The sequence below is a fragment of the Bufo gargarizans genome, chromosome 2, assembly GCF_014858855.1.
Source record: "Bufo gargarizans isolate SCDJY-AF-19 chromosome 2, ASM1485885v1, whole genome shotgun sequence".
Taxonomy (NCBI): domain Eukaryota; kingdom Metazoa; phylum Chordata; class Amphibia; order Anura; family Bufonidae; genus Bufo; species Bufo gargarizans.
In genome coordinates, this window is record NC_058081.1 from 360,193,049 (window position 1) to 360,215,389 (window position 22,341).

General features: G+C 45.7%; 1 protein-coding gene across 1 annotated transcript in view; it reads left to right on the plus strand.

The window, feature by feature from the left end:
* The first annotated feature begins 505 nt into the window (after positions 1–505).
* Positions 506–22,341, plus strand: part of STK10 (serine/threonine kinase 10) — a 130,648-nt gene continuing 108,812 nt past the window's right edge. Inside the window, exons 1-2 of the mRNA XM_044280728.1 lie at positions 506–789; positions 20,131–20,295. Of these exons, the coding sequence (XP_044136663.1) occupies positions 637–789; positions 20,131–20,295 (318 nt within the window). The 5' untranslated portion in view covers positions 506–636. The remainder of the gene's footprint in view (positions 790–20,130; positions 20,296–22,341) is intronic.

The following is a 22,341-nucleotide window of genomic DNA, read 5'->3' on the forward strand; positions in this document are numbered from 1 at the left end:
ACAGCGCTGGCCATTAAGGCGCATAACAGATGCTCAAAATAAAGGATCCATTTTTTACTTTCAGTTGGTTCAGAAGAACAGAAAATAAAATGGTGATATAAGCCTAGCAGATAAATTCAAATTTAGAAAATAGCTAATTGTTCCAGAAAAAAAAACTGTAATGGCTTGGATAAGTAAAATCATTTCAAAGTGATCACAACTGACACCTCACGTCAGGAAACCGGGCTTCCGCATTAGGTCCAAACTGACTTCAGCTTGAAAGGGTTAATGCATTTACTTCAGTGACAGCCACAGGAAGGTGACTCGGGGATGAAACAGTGCAGGAGTGAGAGCGGCCCTGGTACAGCACACCGGGCACACCTGAGTGTACAGAGCGGAGGCTGCAGCCTCACCGCCTCATCTACTCACGTCCAAAAATAACTCTGCCCAGCGAGCCCGCTTTATAGCGTTCCCACAGGCAGACACGCCCACCTCAGGTCAAACTCCTGCATGTGGCCCTAGGCTCCGCCCATGGGCGGGTCCGGGACCGCGCTCGGTTCTTCTCTGCGCACTGAGTGCGGCAGTTTGGCCGCTGCCGGAGCACATACGGTGGCTGTGTGACCGGCACCTCCGGGGAGCCTGCGGTTTTCTCCGGCCATGGCTTTCGCCAACTTCCGCCGTATCCTGCGCTTCACCGGTGATAGGAAGAGGCTGCGGGAGTATGAACATGTCCGGAGAGACCTGGACCCCAACACGGTGTGGGACATAGTCGGGGAGCTGGGGGACGGAGCCTTCGGGAAAGTGTACAAGGTGAGGAGTACTTGGGGGGCTGTGCTCATACAGGTGGCACTCTGGGTGCCGTGCACACCTGCCGGCAGTGCCGCATACCCTGGGTTATCGGACTGCCATAGATGAGAATGGGAGGAGATCGCTCGCACCGTTTCCTAGTCGGTTCTCTCTTCCTCTGACTTCTGCTCTGGTGAAGTTGTACGTTTGGTGAGGTCAGGGTGCCACTCATGGTGACACTGGCATCAAGGGTGGCACCAGGAATGAGTTCTGCTCTGGACCAGGTGCATAGATATGAGGGTATGTCAGAGTATGGTGGTTTTTACAAGGGAATATATTAATCGCTGTGTGCCATACTTGTTTTATGTGCAGCTACTTTCACACTTGAGTTTTGTGTGGATCCGTCATGCAAAAACGCTTCCATTACAATAATACAGCCGCATACATCCTTCATGAACGGATCCGGTTGTATTATGTCTTCTCGGGCCATGACGGATCCGTTTTAAACATTATTGAAAGTCAATGGGGTGGACGGATCAGTTTTCTATTTTGCCAGATTGTCAGAGAAAACGGATCCGTCCCCATTAACTTACATTGTGTACCAGGACGGATCCGTTTGCCTCTGCATCGTCAGGCGGACACCAAAACGCTGCAGGCAGCGTTTTGGTGTCCGTATCCAGAGCGGAATGGAGACGGAACTGATGCATTCTGAGCGGATCCGTTTTGGACTGCTTGTGAGAGCCCATGACGGATAGTAAGTATGATGCACACGTCCTACGTAAGATGTTCTCAGCCACATTCCAGTATGGAGACTCATACTGTCACGGACTATGAACACACCAGGAGAGTGATCCAACCCCTAGGAATGTGAGGTGACGCCACACTATCGTTTACCTGGCTCACATTAAAGGGATCCTGTCACCGGGATTTTGTGTATAGAGCTGAGGACATGGGTTGCTAGATGGCCGCTAGCACATCCGCAATACCCAGTCCCCATAGCTCTGTGTGCTTTTATTGTGTAAAAAAAAAAAAAAACAATTTGATACATATGCAAATTTCCCTGAGAGGAGTCCTGTCCCTGAGAGGAGTCCTGTCCCTGAGAGGAGTCCTGTCCCTGAGAGGAGTCCTGTCCCTGAGAGGAGTCCTGTCCCTGAGAGGAGTCCTGTCCCTGAGAGGAGTCCTGTCCCTGAGAGGAGTCCTGTCCCTGAGAGGAGTCCTGTCCCGTTAATTTGCATATGTATCAAATAGTGTTTTTTTTTTCTGCACAATAAAAGCGCACAGAGCTATGGGGACTTGGGTACTGCGGATGTGCTAGCGGCCATCTAGCAACCCATGTCCTCAGCTCTATACACAATCCCGGTGACAGGTTCCTTTTAAATGGATCCTCCACATTCAACCCTTCTGCCTTTTTTATAGGAGAGGTAGGTTGAGATTTATGAAAACTGGTGCAAAGGAGAACTGGCTTAGTTGTCCCTAGCAACCAATCAGGTTCCACCTTTCATTTTTACGTGCACCTCTGCAACCAATCAGATTCGACCTTTCATTTTCCAGAGGTGCACGTAAAAATGAAAGGTGGAACCTGATTGGTTGCTAGGGACAACTAAGCCAGTCTTCCTTTGCACTAGTTTGATAAATCTCCCTCCTCCAATACACTGCAGTCTCATTTATTTTTTAAGGTGCATTAACGTAGGTTTTTGCTGGCGCTCATCTACACACTTGAGTTTTTAGTAAATTTTATATATTTCCTTTATTTTTTATTTAATATATACGGGAAGTATATAATCCAGGACGCTCAACTTTTTTTCTTTTTTTTTTTGCTATCTGTGTTTTTGATCATTAAAGGGGTTGTCTCATCATGGACTATGTTCCCATTGTCTTATAAGAGCTTATAGGACCCGCACCTATATAAAGATAGAATGGAGGACGCACTGCGCACGCGCAGCCGCTCTTCATTCATTTTCTATGGGTCGGCGAAAATAGCTGAGCCCTGGCTCGGTTATTTCCGTCGGCCCCATAGAAATGAATAGGAGCAGTGGCTGGTCATGGGCGGTACGCTCCCATTCACCTCTATGGGGAGCCAGCTTGATGGTGGCTGGACCGGAGTCCTCCAGCCACCACCTTGCAGAGCTTTGTTCTCAATATATGTGCGGGTCCTAGCGGTGGGACCCGCACCTATAAGACAATGGGGGCGTATCCTAGGGATATGCCCCCATTGTCCATGATCAGACAACCCCATATTTTTACATCAGGTACAAACACACAAACTCGTGGTAGGAGCTTGCCCAGATTTACTAATGTGAATGCGCCTAAAACCTATCAAAGTGGGACAATTTAGGAGCAACTTGGTCTTCCCAGAAGGGGCAAAGTTTCACAGGACCTAAAACACACCATTTTGCTCCACAATTAGGGCTCATGCACCCCCGCAGCACTTGAATGGGTTCGCAATCTGGGAGGTGCGGAACGGAGGCACGGATCGGAAGCCCACGTAAGAACTACGGAGTGCTTCTGTGGGTTTTTTGTCCATGCCTCCGCACCGCAAAAAACTAGTGCGGATCGCGGACCCTATTCAAGTGATTGGGTCCACGATCCGCATGCGGCTGCCCCATGGTCGTGTGCATGAGCCCTTATGCTGTAAAAGTTTGTCTCAAAGTAAGCCGACCAATGGTTAGTATGGAGTTAAAGAAAAGTGTCTGCACCACGTTTATCATCCTGAGCCCCTGTGATGCATCTGGTCAAGGCAACCTGTCTAAGCTTTCCCTTTACAGGCCAATTCATGTGTCGGAGCATGCAGATTTGTTAGGGGCGTCAAGGCTAATGCCTGAATTACATGGGCCGATTTTTCTGCAGATGATCACTAATGAGGTTTCCTATGAACGCTTGTTAGCGATCATCTTGCAGTGTAATACTGCCACCGATTGATCATCAGGCAATCCAAATCTTTTGACCTTTTAAAAAAAATAATTGTTTTCAGACACTACGATCTGCCGCCAGCAAACCACTAGACAGCATGGGGACAAGCGATGGCATAGCGGTCACTTCTACCTATGCTGCGGAGGAGATCGCTGCATGTAATAGCGCTGGTCTCCTCCGCTAGAAAGCAGGTGATTGCCGGGAGGGAATGCTTTCTCCCCTACCGACAATCATCTGATACACCGGGCTGTGTAATACAGCCTTAAGAGTTGTTGAACAAGGTTGTATAATGTGTATGGCTGCTTTTTAAAGATTTACGCTGGGTTCACACCTGAGCGTTTTGCAGCGCGTTCAAACGCGCTGTAAAACGCTCAACACATGAAAACCAATGCTTTCCTATGGCCCTGGTTCACACTTGAGCGTTTTACAGTGCGTTCTTGAGCTTCTTTGGGGCGTTTTGTCGCGCGTTCCCGTACATAGACTTTCGGGAATGCGAGACAATGGGCGTTCGCTTGTCTCTGTATGCGCGATTGCAAACGCTGGTACAATCGCGCATACAGAGCGCTCCTTTCAGAACGCTCAGGTGTGAACCCAGGGTTAGAGGAGTTGGTCAGGATCATCAATATCTGATCTGGAGGGGGTCTGACAACCCGCACCGCTGCGCAGGTACTGCACAGCTCGGTCTATGGTGTAATGGATGTAACTGGTTAGGCTAGGATCACACTAGCGGTAGCCTTGTCTGGCATAAATGTCGGCTGGACAAAAACCACTACATGCAGCGGTATTTGTCCGGCCAAAACCCTGCTGTAACAGATCTCCTGACACCCCGACTGGGTACCTCCGTTGATGGATGCTCCTAGTGCTTCCCGAGGGCTCCAAGCACTCGACACCGTAATCACTGCAGACCCCACAAACCGCCGCAGCTTGGTTGGGGTCTCGCCGTCTCCTAACCACCCTGGACCTACGACAAGGCTCCAGTGGGTGAACCTCTCTTCCTTCAGAGAGCGATGCAGGAACAAGCTCTTAAAAGAGCTCAGTGATTATAGCCAGGGGAGTATACAGCGTATAGCAATCCCTACACACAAGACGAGGCTCTATGTTGAGGGTAAAACAGGAACTCCCTTTATTGAAGATCAACTCATGATATATACAGTTCAAGAAGTCTAACAACATAAATCAATCAACCATGAACAACATGCAAACAGACATCTCCCCCTCCCTAAATGAATGAATAGGGAGAGAGGAGACATACCATAGGGTAATATACTCATCTACACTGGAGTCGGTTACTCCTAGAGTCAGATATCTTAATCCCATCACTAAAACAATCGGTGGGAGTTTCAGTGCAGAGTTAACCCTTTTTGTCTTGCTGGATTCTCACCCTGCACCTTTAGGCCAGGTCTACATGACGACATTTGTCGCGCGACAGATAGGGCACAACTACACTGAAACATTTGTCACGCGACAATTTTTATAATGGTAGTCTATGGGGCCCATAATGGGGAATAAGGTGCGCAGGTGCGGTGAATCTTGTTAACGGCGCTGGTGCTGGATTTCTGATGAACCTAGGGTGGGCCAGAGGGGTGAAAAGGGTTTCATATGAAAAGCGACGAGACGCCTGGGCACAGGCCGCTTGAACGCCGCCCCTGGGTACCTTCAGAACCTAATTAACATATTGAATACAAGTTTTTAGTTTTTTTTTGTGAAAATAAGCGTAGGACAGCTATACTGTAGCATTCCAATACTGGGACTATAATGCAGATCATGGGGTTAGTGTTCTATAATGGTCAGTTTAGGTGAAAGACTCCCTTTAAGGTTCCTTCGCATCAGTATCTGTTTGGTGGGGGGTCTGACACCTGGGACCCCTGCCGATCAGCTGTTTGAGAAGGCGTTAGCGCTCGCAGTAGCGTGATGGCCTTCTCACAGCTTTCCCTAGGCCCGTGACGACACACTCATCAGTCACGTGGCGTAGGCGCAGCTCAGCCCCATTCACTTGAGCACAATACCAAGCACAGCCGTTATACAATGTCCTGCGCTGTGCTTGGTGAGCATGGAGAAGGCAGCGGCACTCTCAGGAGTGCCTCCATCCAAACAGCTGATGAGTGGGGGTCCCAGGTGTTGGACCCCAACCGATCAGATACTGACCTATCCTGAGGATCCTAAAATTTTGGAAAACCCTTTTTAATGAATTGAGTTTCCTGTTCTAGATATTAAATGGGACCTAAACTGAAACCATGAAGATGCAGCATGACTTCTCAGACCACTCTGCACATTTCGGTTTCTTTGGCTCTGCTCATCTTCTCCAGAGTCCAGATGCTGTTAGACTTTCTATGGATCCGCATGCAGAAGACTGTGAGACATGGTGCTGCACCTTTTGGATTTCAGTAAAGGTTTAGGTCCCCTGGGCTGGAGGAATCCCAGGAACCAGGTAATCAGTGTGCCTTGAGATTTACTATTGGTGCCACACTTTTTGGATTTAGGTCTATGGTAGTTGCCGTTTTTTGGCTATTACTACAGAGAACTGTGTACCATTTCTGAGGTTTTTAGAAATTCATGTCATAAAGAATATCTGCACACCAGCCTTTTTCCATGCTGGAATACCCCTTTAAGGTAAAATTGGCAGAGATGAGGGTAAACAAGAGCAGGATGTAGAACTGCCAGAGGACAATTTTATATAAATGTTAAAATAGTTTAGACAGATGAGTTTGTAATCCTTCTCCTCTTCACTGTATGTCTTCTAAAAACGAGAGGGTCTCGGAGCAGAGAAGATAACACAAGAACTACAGCAGTGGGCCCAAACTTTTAGGTGCTCAAAATGTTCTGTATTTCATGAGAAATTCTCCCATAGATAAAAAGAACTTCACAAAGAAAACCTTGACTTTTCATAATGATGACTTGGACCCCTTGCAGACGAGCGTGAGCTGATTAGGTCCGGATGCGTTCAGTGAAAAAAATGTGCAATTTCGCAAGCAAGTTCAGTCAGTTTTGTATGCAATCGCATTCAATTGTTCAGTGTTTATCACGCAGGTGCAATGCGATTTAATGCATTTTACTAGCGCGTGATAAAAAAACGGAAGGTATACAAACATCTCTTAGCAACCATCCGTGAAAAACGGATCACATCTGCACTTGCTTGTGGATGCAATGCGATTTTCATGCAGCCCCATTCACTTCTATGGGGCCAGCGTTGCCTGAAAAATGCAGAATATAGAACATGATGCGATTTTTTTTTTTTTTTTTTTTTTTTTTTTTTTTTTTTTTTTTTTTTTTTTTTTTTTTCCATGCACAAGCAATGCGTGAAAACCAACGCTCATGTACACAGACCCATTGAAATAAATGGGTCCGGATTCAGTGCGGGCGCAATACTCTCTTGTGTGAAAGGGGCCTTATTCTCTTGGATTGGTTCAATATCAGATCTGTAGGGATCCAACAGATGGATCGGTGGACAGAGCTGCATTTGGAAGGCCCCATTCATTGTGTAATGGCCATGCTGGTGTACTGCTCTGCACCCATTCGCTTCCCGCTCCGTTCACACCCTTTTGTGGCATTGCTTATAAGTGACGACCTATGGAGTCAGATATACACTGGCTCTGATGTACAAGGGTAAGGTGAAGTATAATATGGATAGCAGCTATTACTGTTAAACAAATTTCGGTTCGGATGGCTTTATCTGAACCCGATTTTGCTTCAAAACTTTGTTTCTAATATGCGCTCCCTACCCCAGTAAAATGTATGGGCTCTGCTGAGGCCTCCTTCTAGCCACAAGTAACGCAAGACACCTGCTTAGTCTCGTGCCTTTGACGTTACAGTCCGGTTTTGCACATACATTACTGTTTCAGAAGCTGACCTCGGCCCAACCCTTACGTCACAGGCACGAGACTAAGCAAGTCTTGCGTTACTTGTGGCTAGAAAAAGGCCTCAGTAGAGCCCATACTTTTTACTGTGGTACAGCGCTCATGTTATAAACAAAGTTTTGGAACTAATTGGGTTCAAATAGAACAGTCCAAACCTGGAACGGTCTTAAAGAAACTATTTTTGTTGTCCATAGAAACCAATCACTGCACAGACAGTTTTGAGAACCTGCACTAATTTTAAGGAATGTCCTTTATAAAATAAAAATGATTTTATAGATAGAGTGTTTGGGCCCTTTAAAAATGAGTTTAAGTTGCTTCAAACTGTAATATTTTTAACTTTTTTAAATTGTTCCGACCGCAGTGGTCACTGCTGTCCCCTGTGCCACATCGTTCCCTAATCGCTGGTCTTTGTGTGGGAAAAATGTAGATTTTGGTTCTCCCCTTTTGTAAGTGAATGCAAAAACCAGACTAGTGGTTTCGGGCGACTGCTCCACTTTCCCTTGCACCAGTTGCTTATTTTCCATTAGAGATATTTCTTGGAAGTGCTAGCTGCTCCCATGGTATTAATTAAATCCTTCCGTAGATGAACTGCTCAGTCTCTTCTACCTCATTTACATTCTGGTAAGGGTTAATGTATGTGTGTAATACAAAGGGCTCATGCCCACAACGTAGGGCTCTGTGCGTGCTGCGGACTGCAAATAGCGGGACCCGTTGGCTTGAATGAGTCCGCAAGCCACACGATGCAGCAAAAGTGCACACGGCCGGTGCCCCTATATTGCAGACCTACAATTATGTTCATGGGCATGAGCCCAAATGGTGACAGAATGTAAAGGTGGGCAATGGTCAGGAGCGGTCCCTGTCTATAGGTGCCACCGATTGCCACACGATTGAGCATTTGCTTGTTCAGCGGGGTGAAGGAATAGCTGGTGCAGCCGTTTTATCCTGAGAGTATCTGGTTGGTCAGGATTTGATGAGGATTTAGGCATGGATTATTCCCAGTTCATGTTATGAGCTTTGGGTCATCAATACAATGAATACTTGCCAAGAACCTGAACTTGTGTATCAGTGATTTCTATAAAGTATAATTTGGCGTCTATCAGCAGAATGACTGTTAGGCCTGATTCAGATGGCAGTATTAGTCAGTGGACTACACACGGACACATAGATGGTGCACTTCACAGCTCCGCGGTACTGTGCAGAGAAACTTGGGTCAAGCTCTACTTTGGCCTGTGTCTCACAGAACATGGCCACGAGACCCTTGGAGACCGTTGTCACCGGTTATTGCCAAAGCCATGTCCTATGCAGGTATACAGATAGACTGTCTTTAATATGGCTTCCTGACACTTGCCTTAATGGGGTTTCCCCCGACTTTTTTAGATTGGTGGGTGTCCGACACCTGGGACACCCACCGATCAGGTGTTCTGCTCTGATGCTGGAACCACAAAGCTCTGTCCACTAGATTAGTGGCTGGGATTGACTGGTTTCCGCAGTGCTGCTCCCAGTCTCCCTCCTTCCACTTTGTAGCGCCATTGATAAAGCTCCTGAAGAACAGCTGATCCCAGAACACCCCTTCAACAAGTGAGCTCTGTAAGGCCCCTTTCACTCGAGCAAGTATTCCGCGCAGGTGCAATGCGTGATGTGAACGCATTGCGCCCGCACTGAATCCGGGCCCATTCATTTCAATGGGTCTGTGTACATGAGCGTTGGTTTTCACGCATCACTTGTGCGTTGCGTGAAAATCGCCGCATGTTCTATATTCTGCATTTTTCATGCAACGCTGGCCCCATAGAAGTGAATGTGAATAAAAAAAAAAAGCGATCTTGTTTGTATACCTTCAGTTTTTTTATCATGCCCATGCAAAACGCATAAAATCGCATTACACCCATGCGATAAAAACTAAACGCGATCGCAAACAAAACTGAATTAAATGCTTGCGAAATCGCACATTTTTCACTGAACGCATCCGCACCTAATCCGCTCATGCTCCTCTGCAAGGGCCCTAAGGGTGCTGCCACACGTTCCGTTTTTTGGGTCAAATTTTTAAAGCCAAAACCAGGAATGGATTGAAAAGTATTGTCTGTTTTTTACTTTCTCTCCTTTTATGATCTACCCCTCATTTTGGCTTCCAAAAAACGTGTTAAAAACCTGAAATGTAGCAGCACCCCATTGTAATATTCAGGGAGGCAGCTGGGACATTAGATTCCACACCATTGCCATCAAACAGAATACGGGTGGGTGTTTTCGGCGTCTCGGGCACATTGGGCAAAGCTTGTGCTGGCAGTTTTTACTCAGCACTTTTCATGGCATGGTTGTTGCAACTGAAACGTCTTGGACGGAGTTGACTCAGAGCTACATCCTGTGCACACCCAAATGTAACTTCTTATCGCGCTTCTGAGACATGGCTGTTTGTGTTGATAAAGCCAGCCTAATGCAACTGAAACCCCGGGACTACTACCCCTAACTCTGCCGCCCCTGATTGAATTGTATCTAATGTCTTATTCATCTGCAGTTATTTTCTGCAGCCAAGAGTTCTTGCCATAGCTTGGGTTAATATATAAGCTCATGAAATGTAGCGTTTCATTCTTGGCATGTGAAAGGAGTGTTGTCCTCGTCTCTCGGTCATAGCCCTGCTCTTGGCGTATTGACATAGAAACTGGTCACCAGGCAGTTATCTGCAAAGAACTTTATATGTAGTGATGAATTTCTCCTCTGTGGTATCTAATCCTATCGCAGTATATGAGTAATGAGCGTTCAGGGTATGGTGACCTTTTGCCTCCAACCCTAGCTGACCTAATAGGTTTCCCATGATATTAAAGGGTCTTTCTTTACTGCTCCTCTCACCCACCATTGTCTTGTCTTCTTCAGGATGGTGCTTTCAGTTTGACACATGCAGTGGCACAGATCCTCTCTGCTCAAAAACATCTCCTCCCTCCCTGCTCTATACCTCCATGCACGCTGTAAATGGATTACTAGATCCAGCTCTCTTGTATGGGATGTCATTGCCGAAGTGCCATACATTTAGGGAGTGGTCTTCAAGAAAGAAACCCTGTGATTACCTAACCTGCAATGAAAAATTGACACGCGGCTTATTTCATGTTCCAAACAGGGCGGTTGTTAAAAATGAGTCGGGGTGTACCCCTTTAATGCGGGACATTCCAACTTTACATCTGCAGGTGCAATACTTTTTCAAGACAATCCTACAGGATCACATTACTTACTAATAAAACGTTTAATGGCTGATTCCACAGTGTTTCCTGATTTGTGGCAGTACACATCCCTCCCCCACACATACAGGTGAGGACTGGCCATAGACCATACAGGGAAATTTCCCAGTGGGCCAATGCTCAGTGAGCCCCCTGAGCCCTTGTTATGGCCGCTGGGTACATAATGGTCGGATGCTCTCATTGTTAATTAATGCTGGGATCATCTGGTACTTATGTTCCTGGCCCCTCCTGAATTCAACTGTGTGTCTTTAGGACAGTGATACTGTTGAATACTGTAGCAGGGGGCGGTATTTTATGCTTCAATACGGTATTCCTGGCCTTGCCTACTTCTGTTGTTCTGACTACTTGTGTTGCCCAACCTTCTTTCTCTTTGGACCCATATACAATATTTGGCTTCTTTTTTTTTTTTCTTTTTTTTTTCTTTTGTTTGTTTTTTCCAGGGTCACTTTACGTTCCCAGTATAGGAATACAATAGGGCTGTTTATTTTTGTTTTAACATGTTTGCAGTAATTGCTCCAACCTCTTGTGATCTCCTGAGAAGAAGGCTGTCCACTGGGATCTCCGTGTTCTGATTGCTATGTTTAGCCGTAGTAATGGTTTTTAAACACCTACCACTGTGGATCACAAGGCAATGCGTCAGTTTTTTGGCATACAGAAGTCTCACATTTTGCCACAAGTGCCGTTTTTTGCGACAGAATTTGTAACCCTTGCCACTTTAATAAAAAGCAGATGAGCGGAGGTGAGCAGTGGTAGGAGCTTTGCGGCCTGCATGGTTTAACTACACGTGCAACAGAAAACTGCCGTACGTTAGAGCTCATTTAGACCTCTACATTTCAGTCTGGAGCACGGACAGCAGGAGGTGCAACATTTTGGTACATCTCACGCCCACACAAGACAAATTAAGACCGGCTTACACAACGTAATAAATCTTCCACCTATGTTGTCAAAATCCAACACCTATTTTGACCGCAATAGGGATTGTGTAGGGGCTGTACTGTATGATCTTGCTGTATGTCCACCTAGTTGTTCCCTCATGTGTCCATTTCCCTTCTGGCCTAAGTGTGTCAGTTGTCCTTCCATTAGAGACTGTCCATAGCTGTACAGGAAAACAGTGGTCCCCATTTTTGTTGTACTTGGTCAATATTTTCCATCAGTGTTTGTTGGAGTACGACCACTTGGCACTGTCCTATCAGGATTGTGACGAGGCTTTGCTGCTGTTGAGGAAGTCTGTATGGGCCTCTTCTGGCTCTGAAACTTTTCTGAAAATGGCGAACATTAAGGCTGGGTTCACACCTGAGCGTTTTACAGCGCGTTCCTACGCGCTGTAAAACGCCCACTAAGGAGAAACCAATGATTCCCTATGGGAATGGTTCTCATCTGGGCGTTTTACAGCGCGTACGATCGCGCTGTAAAACGCCCGACGCCCCAAGAAGTACATGAGCTTCTTTGGGGTGTCTTGTCACGCGTTCCCATACATAGACTTTCGGGAACGCGTGACAATGGGCGTTCGCTTGTATCTGTATGCGCAATTGCAAACGTCGGTACAATCGTGCATAGAGAGCGCTCCTTTCAGAACGCTCAGGTGTGAACCCAGCCTAAGAGCTATGCCATTTTTGCTGACCCAAGACTGGCAGTACTATTACGCTGGGTTCACACCTGAGTGTACTTCTTGGGGCGTCGGGCGTTTTACAGCGCGATCGTACGCGCTGTAAAACGCCCAGGTGAGAACCATTCCCATAGGGAATCATTGGTTTCTTCTTCTTGAGCGTTTTACAGCGCGTAGGAACGCACTGTAAAACGCTCAGGTGTGAACCCAGCCTTAAAAGGAACCTGTCCCCATGAAAATGCGAGTTAATTAGAAGGCACCATGTTATAGAGCAGAAGGAGCTGAGCAGATTGATATACAGAATCTATTCCCACAAACCTATACAGTGGGGCAAAAAAGTACTTAGTCAGCCACCAATTGTGCAAGTTTTCCCACTTAAAGATGAGGCCTGTAATTTTCATTATAGGTAATCTTCAACTATGAGAGACAGAATTGAGGGGGGGATACAGGAAATCACATTTGGTCACTTACAAACCAGCAAGATTTCTAAATCACAGACCTGTAACTTTTTTAAGAGGCTACTCTGTCCTCCACTCGTTACCTGTAATAATGGCACCTGTTTGAACTTGCTATCAGTATAAAAGACACCTGTCCACAACAGTCACACTCCAAATTCCACTATGGCCAAGACCAAGGAACTGTTGAAGGACACCAGAAACAAAATTGTAGACCTGCACCAGGCTGGGAAGACTGAATCTGCAATAGGCAAGCAGCTTGGTGTGAAGAAATCAACTGTGGGAGCAATTATTAGAAAATGGAAGACATACAAGAACACTGATGATCTCGCTCGATCTGGGGCTCCACACAAGATCTTACTTTGTCGGGTCAAAATGATCACAAGAACGGTGAGCAAAAATCCTAAGACCACATGGGGGAACCTAGTGAATGACCTGCAGAGAGCTGGGACCAAAGTAACAAAGGCTACCATCAGTAACACACTATGCCGCCAGGGACTCAAATCCTGCAGTGCCAGACGTGTCCCCATGCTTAAACCAGTACATGTCTGGGCCCATCTGAAGTTTGCTAGAGAGTATTTGGATGATCCAGAAGAGGATTGGGAGAATGTCATATGGTCAGATGAAACCAAAGTAGAACTTTTTGGTAAAAACTCAACTTGTCGTGTTTGGAGGAGAAAGAATGCTGAGTTGCATCCAAAGAACACCATACCTACTGCAAAGCATGGGGGTGGAAACATCATGCTTTGGGGCTGTTTTTCTGCAAAGGAAGCAGGACGACTGATCCGTGTAAGGGTCCATTCACACATCTGTGTATTTTGCGGATCCGCAAAACGCAGACAGCGGCAATGTCCGTTCTGCATTTTGCGGACCGCACATTTTCGGCACTAATAGAATATGCCTATTCTTGTCCGCAATTGCAGGTCTGCAATTCCATGTCCGGGCAGCACATCGTGCTGCCCCATAGAAATCAATTCCGAAATTGCGGACGTGCGAATGGAGCCATGTATCGTGAGATTTTGAGTGAAAACCTCCTTCCATCAGCAAGGGCATTGAAGATGAAACGTGGCTGGGTCTTTCAGCAAGACAATGATCCCAAATAAACCGCCCGGACAACGAAGGAGTGGCTTCGTAAGAAGCATTTCAAGGTCCTGGAGTGGTCTAGCCAGTCTCCAGATCTCAACCCCTTAGAAAACCTTTGGAGGAAGTTGAAAGTCCAGATTGCCCAGCGACTGCCCCAAAACATCCCTGCTCTAAAGGAGATCTGCATGGAGGAATGGGCCAAAATACCAGCAACAGTGTGTGAAAACCTTGTGAAGACTTACAGAAAATGTTTGACCGATGTCAATGCCAACAAAGAGTATATAACAAAGTATTGAGAAGAACTTGTTATTGACCGAATACTTATTTTCCACCATAATTTGCAAACAAATTCTTAAAATCAGACAATGTGATTTTCAGGATTTTTTTTTTTTTTTTTTCTCTCGTTCTGTCTCATAGTTGAAGTGTACCTATGATGAAAATTACAGACCTATTGCATCTTTTTAAGTGGGAGAACTTGACTAAATACTTTTTTGCCCCACTGTATAACTTGCATTTCGTTCATTCCCTCTGACTGTGTATACAGAGATAGCTGTCAATCTCTGTTAGGACCGCCTCCTTGACTGACTGTGTATACAGAGATAGCTGCCAGTCACTGATAGGACCGCCTCCTTGTCTGACTGTGTATACAGAGATAGCTGTCAATCACTGATAGGACCGCCTCCTTGACGGATGGTGTATACAGAGATGGCTGTCAGTCACTGATAGGACCGCCTCCTTGACTGACTGTGTATACAGAGATAGCTGTCAGTCACTGATAGGACCGCCTCCTTGACAGACTGTGTATACAGAGATAGCTGTCAGTCACTGGTAGGACCCCCTCCTTGTCTGACTGTGTATACTGAGATAGCTGTCAGTCACTGATAGGACCGCCTCCTTGACTGACTGTGTATACAGAGAAAGCTGTCAATCACTGGTAGGACCGCCTCCTTGACGGACTGTGTATACAGAGATGGCTGTAAATCACTGGTAGGACCGCCTCCTTGACTGACTGTGTATACAGAGATAGCTGTCAGTCACTGATAGGACCGCCTCCTTGACTGACTGTGTATACAGAGATAGCTGTCAGTCACTGGTAGGACCGCCTCCTTGACTGACTGTGTATACAGAGATGGCTGTCAGTCACTGATAGGACCGCCTCCTTGACTGACTGTGTATACAGAGATAGCTGTCAGTCACTGATAGGACCGCCTCCTTGACTTCAAAGCCCAGAATGAGCAGGAATTTAAATGAATAAATGACGACAAGTGTTACTGAATATTTTCCTATAACTATATCAATCTGCTCAGCTCCTCCTTCTCGAAAACATGCTGCTGGTAGCTTACATTGTATTTTCATGCTGACCGGTTCTCTTTAAGTGTACCTTTTATTTAAATTATTGGTTATTTAATCTAGGTCTGTATAACAATGTCAGGATTTATTTTTCTGAACAAGTATGTATATACACTCTCTCGCTAGCAGTCCAGATTACTTGGGAAGTTGGGACTTTCTAAAAAATGAAGCAAGGGTTTGCCCGGTCTTTATTCTTTTTGAACTTCTGCTTTTATAACTTGCGTAACAGGTTATTTCCCAGTTTCCTCATGATTATGGCTTTACCAGTGTGACATTGACTTCTGTCATTGGTACTCTATGTATCATCGCAGGGTCTGTGATTAAACTAAAGTTACAGAATAATATTCCATTAGTCAAGAGCACTATGGGGGAGATTTACCATCTGCCTCTGCAAGTGTTTTGGTGTTAAAAAAAAGTAGCAAAACCCGGTTTTACGACTTTTTAAATGTGATTGTAACTAAACCTGCGCCATCTACATGCTTGAGTAGGTTTCATCCTGGCCCACTGACTGCTGGAGAAAGCATTTCATTTATGACTAGGCCTGCACCTTGACACAAATGAAAGGTCATCAGTATCTGATCTGTGGGGGTTCAACGCCCGGGACCTGCGCTGATCAGCTGTTTGAGAAGGCACTGGCACTCGTAATGGTGCTGCAGCCTTTTCTCCGCTTTACAAGCACAGCGCCGTACGTTGTATTGCAGCTCAGCCCCATTCACTTCTATGGGGCTGAGGTGCACTTAGGCCATGTGACCAATGAACCAGCTGATCAGAGGGAGTGCTGGGTGTCAGACCCCCACAGATCACATACTGTGGCCCATTAAGACGGATGTAGCGCACGCCTGTGCTAATAAGTCAGCGCCTGTGGTTTTGTGAGCAGTTTGTCCTGTCAGTAAGGCTACCTCTGTGTTCTGCTTGCAGTTTTTGTTTGCCGCATACATCTGTAAAGCTCCTGGCGTATACAGAGTGTCATTTTTTTATGTTATATATTTTTTTTGTACCAGGTTTGAAAAATATTCCCCAATATTTCTTGTGCCTCCCCCTCTAACGCATGGCTTTAAACTGAAGCAGCTTGGTTTCTTTATTTTTTATACTTTTAGTATAAATAAAAATAAAATAAAGTAGTATTTCCAAGGATAGGTGATGTGTCTGATCATCGGAGGCCCCACTGCTAGGAACAACACCTAGAATGGGTCTCTGGTGTCCCGCAATCCACTTCATGACCACATTGATAAGTCTGAATGGAGAAGCCATCACGCCTTATTGATGCTAAATAGTATATGTCAGTGCAGTTGTTTTAGTAACGTTTGACTGTACACTCGTATCACGTGCCGTTCCTCCTTATATGAAGTAATGGTATAGTATCGTATATGTAATGATAAGCCCTGCAGAACTCCACAACCTTCTATTAACTGTCTCAGGTCATGTACGGACTTGCAGGCACACCCCACAATTGTAAGCTAGCTGATTAATGTGCACAGTCATAGTAGTACAAGAAAATCTGGAAGTCCTTTAAATAAGTATTTTGTTGGATCTTGAATCAGTTGATTCCTTTTTGATCTACAGCCTTAATTAATAGGTGCTTTCAGTCTTTATTTAGTCTTTTTTTTAGTTCTCACACGTTATTTGCAGTTAAACTGCACATCTGCCCTCCCTAAGTGGTACTGTGGGCGCATATAGATGTGGCTGCTTTCTTTTCTCTTGGTGGTGTGCATTCATTTTTGATGTTTGAGTAGTATTCCAGTGATTTCAATTTCACAGCAGCCTGCAGGATATAATTATTAGAGTGTGGGGTTCCTACCTCTGAGACTAATCATGAAACACCCTTAGGCCCCTTTCACACGGGTGAGTTTTCCACGCGGGTGCAATGCGCTCGGTGAACGCATTGCACCCGCACTGAATCCGGACCCATTCACTCCAATGGGGCTGTGCACATGAGCAGTGATTTTCACGCATCACTGGTGCGTTGCGTGAAAATCGCAGCATGCTCCTCTTTGTGCGTTTTCCATGCAATGCAGGCCCCATAGAAGTGAATGGGGCTGCGTGAAAATCGCAAGCATCCGCAAACAAGTGCGGATGCGGTGCGATTTTTAACGCACTGTTGCTAGGAGACTATCGGGATAGGGACCCGATCATTATTATTTTCCCTTATAACATGGTTATAAGGGAAAATAATAGCGTTCTTAATACAGAATGCATAGTACAATAGGGCTGGAGGGGTTAAAAAAATCAAAATCAAATTTAACTCCCCTTAATCCACTTGCTCGCACAGCCCGGCTTCTCTTCATCTTTGCTGTGCAGTAGGAAAAGGACCTGCGGCCATCACATGGTCCGTCACATGATCTTTTACTATGGCGCTGGGTCATGTGACAGACCATGTGATGAGCGCACTGACATCACCACAGGTCCTTTTTCCTGTGCACAGCAAAGATGAAGACAGAAGAGAAGTCGGACTGCGCAAGCAAGTGGATTAAGGTGAGTTAAATATTTTATATTTTTTTGTAACCCTCCAGCCCTATTGTACTAAGCATTCTGTATTAAGAATGCTATTATTTTCCCTTATAACTATGTTATAAGGGAAAATAATAAAATCTTCACAGAAGTTCAGGTTAGGTGTTGTGTAGAAGTTCGGGTCTGGGTACCAAACATGCTGAGTTTTCACACGCACGTGCAAAACGCATCAGCTGACACGATCAGCTACGCCCACCTGTGCCCGGACACACAGCAGCGAGGGTTTACTGCCTTCAGTGGGAGGAAAGCTGGTGGACCACGACTCGCGCTCCCAACCCCCTCCCCACGGGGAACGCTGCACACGCGAGAGCCATCAGATCCTGACCGCGCTACATGTACTCCGAGGAAGCGAACCCCAGCACAGTACAGAGTAAATGGGAAAAAAGCCTCGGCCAGCAGAGCGCATCCATTGTGTGTGCTAGCGGGACGACATTGGCCACACAGCCCTACACTGGAGCAAGCCTGGCTGCCGCTAACGGCACGATAGCCTGTCTCATATCCGCACTGCACCTCGCCATGTACATACAGGTTCCTGGGAGGGTTCTGATCAGCCCCAAAATAACCTGCATGTATCCCAGTGACTGGCTTGTAACCATGATGACGCCCATAAGGGGATAGCAGGTCCTCTCCTTACAGGCTGGATATCAGGACCCAAATTTGTGCCCCTTGTGAAACCTGACACTGATCTGCAAGCTGGAGAATATGGTGTGCAGCAGGCAGATGAGTTGCCCACAGCATAAACTAATGCTGGGCAGTGCACTTTGTCTTATCTATGCCCCATGGTTTCATGCCAAATCTGGTCCATTTAGAGTGGTGTTCATTGTCTGGGTTAGAATTGTGACACTGTTAGCGGTGGTCTGGCAGTAGTCTGTCTGGTCTGTGGCTGGCAGTAGAGAGAATGGCCCCCTTCACAGTAGTTATGCTCACATGTGCCCCCTTCAGTGTTTGCATTTCTTTCTTCCAAAGCTACCTGGTTCTGGCCCGCAAAATTTATACCATGTCTAGTGCGGCCCTGAGACGAAAAATGGTTGGGCACCACTTCTCTAGATAGTAATGAGGTGTCCACAACCCCATTCACATTCTACAGAAAATTTCTGTGCAGTAAAAAAATGTATGTGAAGAAGTAGAATGCTACTTCGTTCCTTGCCTTCAGTATGGAAAAGCCAGAGGATTAACCCCATTGAATGAGGCTATTACTTGTGGAGATCAGCAGCAGAAATTCCAGTGTTCACCTAACATTTCTGCTGCAGATCTTGGAGTGAAAAATGATCTTGGATTCAGCTCTTTACTTGACTGTTTCTGTAAGCCTCAGACGAGGCAGGATACATGCGTGGCCACTGCTCCATTCAAAGATGGGACTTCTTCACTAGCGATTGCTAGGCGTTCTAGCAAAAGGGTCTCCAGCAATCAGACATTTTATTGCCTATTTATAATGCCTTGTGTGGGACAACCCCTTATAAGAGGCCCAACCAATAAACAAGCATACAGTACATATTAATTCTAAGGAAGATGCAAAAAGTTAACATTAAATTAGACGAGAAACCTTTTCTCCACATCTCTGATGCTACTCATTTGTCAGCTCCTCGGCACTCTTTATCCATTTAGTTAGCCCTATCAATTAGAACTTGGCAATGATGTCCTCCATTAATTGATGGTCCAATCATTTTGTGTGCCTTCTGAAAATATTTATGTGCTGGATTTTTAAAGAATGGTTTTATTTGATGTCTGAGAACTTTCCTTTGTAGTGAGATATCCGTCAATCTTATTAGGCGCAGTTTTATAGATCACTGCTTTTGTTTCATGTGTGTCTTTTGAACTACTGGTTAAAAGAAGTGCATGCAATAAATTTGCAGAAAGTATAACAATTCAGTATTAATTATGCAATGCATTTGATATTTTAATAGCTTTTTTTTTTTCTATATTAAATTGATATATTGGTTATAATAATTTTATTTAAAGGGGTTCTTGAGGCCTGTAACTAAAGTCTTTTAGCCAACCTGTGGACAGAAGACACTTTGAGCAGTATTGTTCCACTGATTCCACTGTTTTGGCTGGGATCACATGACGCCTGACAAGCTGTGAGTACTTCCACTGACTTTGTGACCAAAAGTGCTCCTTCTTTTTCTTTCCTGTTCAGCTGCATAATGTAGATGAACAGGAAGGAAGAGGACCACACCAGTCGAGCAGTGTGTAACCCCACCGGGATCGTGGGATTGGTGGAGTAATAAAAAGGTTAAGTACTGCCCAGGGTCTTCTGTCCACAGGTTGACTGAAAGACTTCTTAGATACATGACTCAAAAACCCCTTTAAATGTATACATTTATTGAACTGGTGTAGACACTTTACATTATTGAATTCCCTTCTTATGTTTTTAGGCCAAAAACAAGGAAACTGGCATCTTGGCTGCGGCCAAAGTTATAGACACAAAGAATGAAGAAGAGTTGGAGGACTACATGGTTGAGATAGATATCCTCGCCACCTGTAATCACCCCAACATTGTGAAGCTACTTGGTGCTTATTATTTTGAGAACAAGCTCTGGGTGAGTATCAGAACACACTTGTTACATTGTAACATTACTTCTCTTTCCTTAGCAATGCATACATACGTATTAACAGCTTTTCTGCATTGGACATTGCATGCAGAAAATTGGTAAAATTTTAGTGTACCAGCCATGTGGATGAGTTTTTAAGAAATCTCATTTATAGCCTGTTTGAGAGATCCACAGTGAAAATTGACTTGTGGTGCCTATTTTCTTTACTGTGGATTCCACCCTATTGACTGGATAAGTGATAAATGCTACATCGCTGGGATCTCTGGCTGCTGAGGCCATCATTGATCAGAAGAACAGGGTTCCCTCTTGTCTACCATTCTCCTCTGTAACAAGACCATGACTAGTGTTGAGCGAACTTGTGTTTTAAGTTCGGCGTCTAAAGTTTGGGTTATCGAAGAACCGCGTTATGGATTCCGCTACCACGGACCATAACGGAATATAGAATCCATAACACCATTCTTCGATAACCCAAACTTTAGACGCCGAACTTAAACCACAAGTTCACTCAACACTAACCATGACTCCATCCAAAGTTCTACAGAAACAGCTGAACACTTAACCATCATCGCCTAGTCAGTGGATGATCAGTACTTCTGGTGATAGTATTCCCTTTAGGCTAGTGGTAGGCAAAGACGTCTTGTGTGCCATACAAGCCATCTGGCAAGGTGTTACAGCCACAGTTTTGCAAAATTTCCAAAAGCTCCTAGGGGGAAAAAAGAAACTGCACTATAGCTACATCATGTGATTAGCTTTGTGGTATTCTTAGGCCCCATTCACACGCCCGCAATTTCGTTCTGCATTTTGCGGAACCGAATTGCGGACCCCTTAATTTCTAAGGGGTCGCACAATGTGCTGCCCGGATACGGAACTGCGGACCCGCACTTCCAGGTACGCAATTCCGTTCCCGAAAAATATAGAACATGTCCTAATCTTGTCCGCAATTGCGGACAAGAATAGGCGTATTCAATTAGTGCCAGCGATGTGCGGTCCGCAAAATGTCAGTGTCCGTGTTTTGCGGATCCGTGGGTCTGCAAAACACACTACGGATGTGTGAATGGACCCTTAAAAGTCCTATGGCTTGCTTCAAGTTGGTATCTAGTCTAGTCTAACTTTCCATTTAAAGGGAATCTGTCACCAGTTTTATGGTGTCCTAACTAAGGGCAACATAAACGAGTGACAGGTCTCCTTAGCAAAATGATGGGTGACTTTCTTTAATTGACCCAACCATTTGCCAAACTCTTGTATTGTATAGCGCCATCACATGCCATTGAGTCCCGATTTTCCCCGGCGCCTCCACAACGGTACTCCAGGAGGGTGTCCCCGCCTCCCCAGGACAGGAGACAACTTAGAAGCTCAGACTTAAAAGGCCCCCTCCCTTACCTGCTTCAGTTTTGTTGTTTCCTGTCCTCGGGATCGCTTGAAAGCTGCTCCTGCTACATCAGGGGTTCATTGACGCACGGCCTGGATAACTTGCCCCATCTGGGAGGGCCGTGCAGAGGTCGGGAGTTGAAAAGTCCTGTCCCCGTTCCTTCAGGCATAGGTCTTTCAGTGAAGGCAGCCCCGGGCTTCCGTTCCCTGGCTAATTTCGGGAACGAGGGATCGCGCGCTCACAGGCTGGAAGTTAAGTTGCCAGTTCTCGGCGTCATTTCCGGTGGCGGGTGACGTCAGAGGACTGGCGGATATAGGGCTGGGAGCGCGGAGTTCGGTGGCCTGCATCGCTGACTGTGACATGTCTGCTCCTGTGGAAGCTCCTGAGTACGGTAAGCCTCCTTCCTGTCTGATATTTACCCTGCTAAGGGGGGGGAGGCACATTACTGTTCCCTCACTGGTGTGGTGCTAGTGTTATCTTTCAGGGCAAGGACACCAGCACCAGAAGATCTGAGTCAGTATCCAAGAAAAGATGTGCAATATGTAGAAAATCCGTGCCCTCTAAATCAAAAGTCACCATGTCCAAAATGTACGGACAAAATAGTTTCGGAGGAATCGCCCTCTTTCCTTGAATCAATCCAAGACATGATTAAGGAAGAGGTTAAA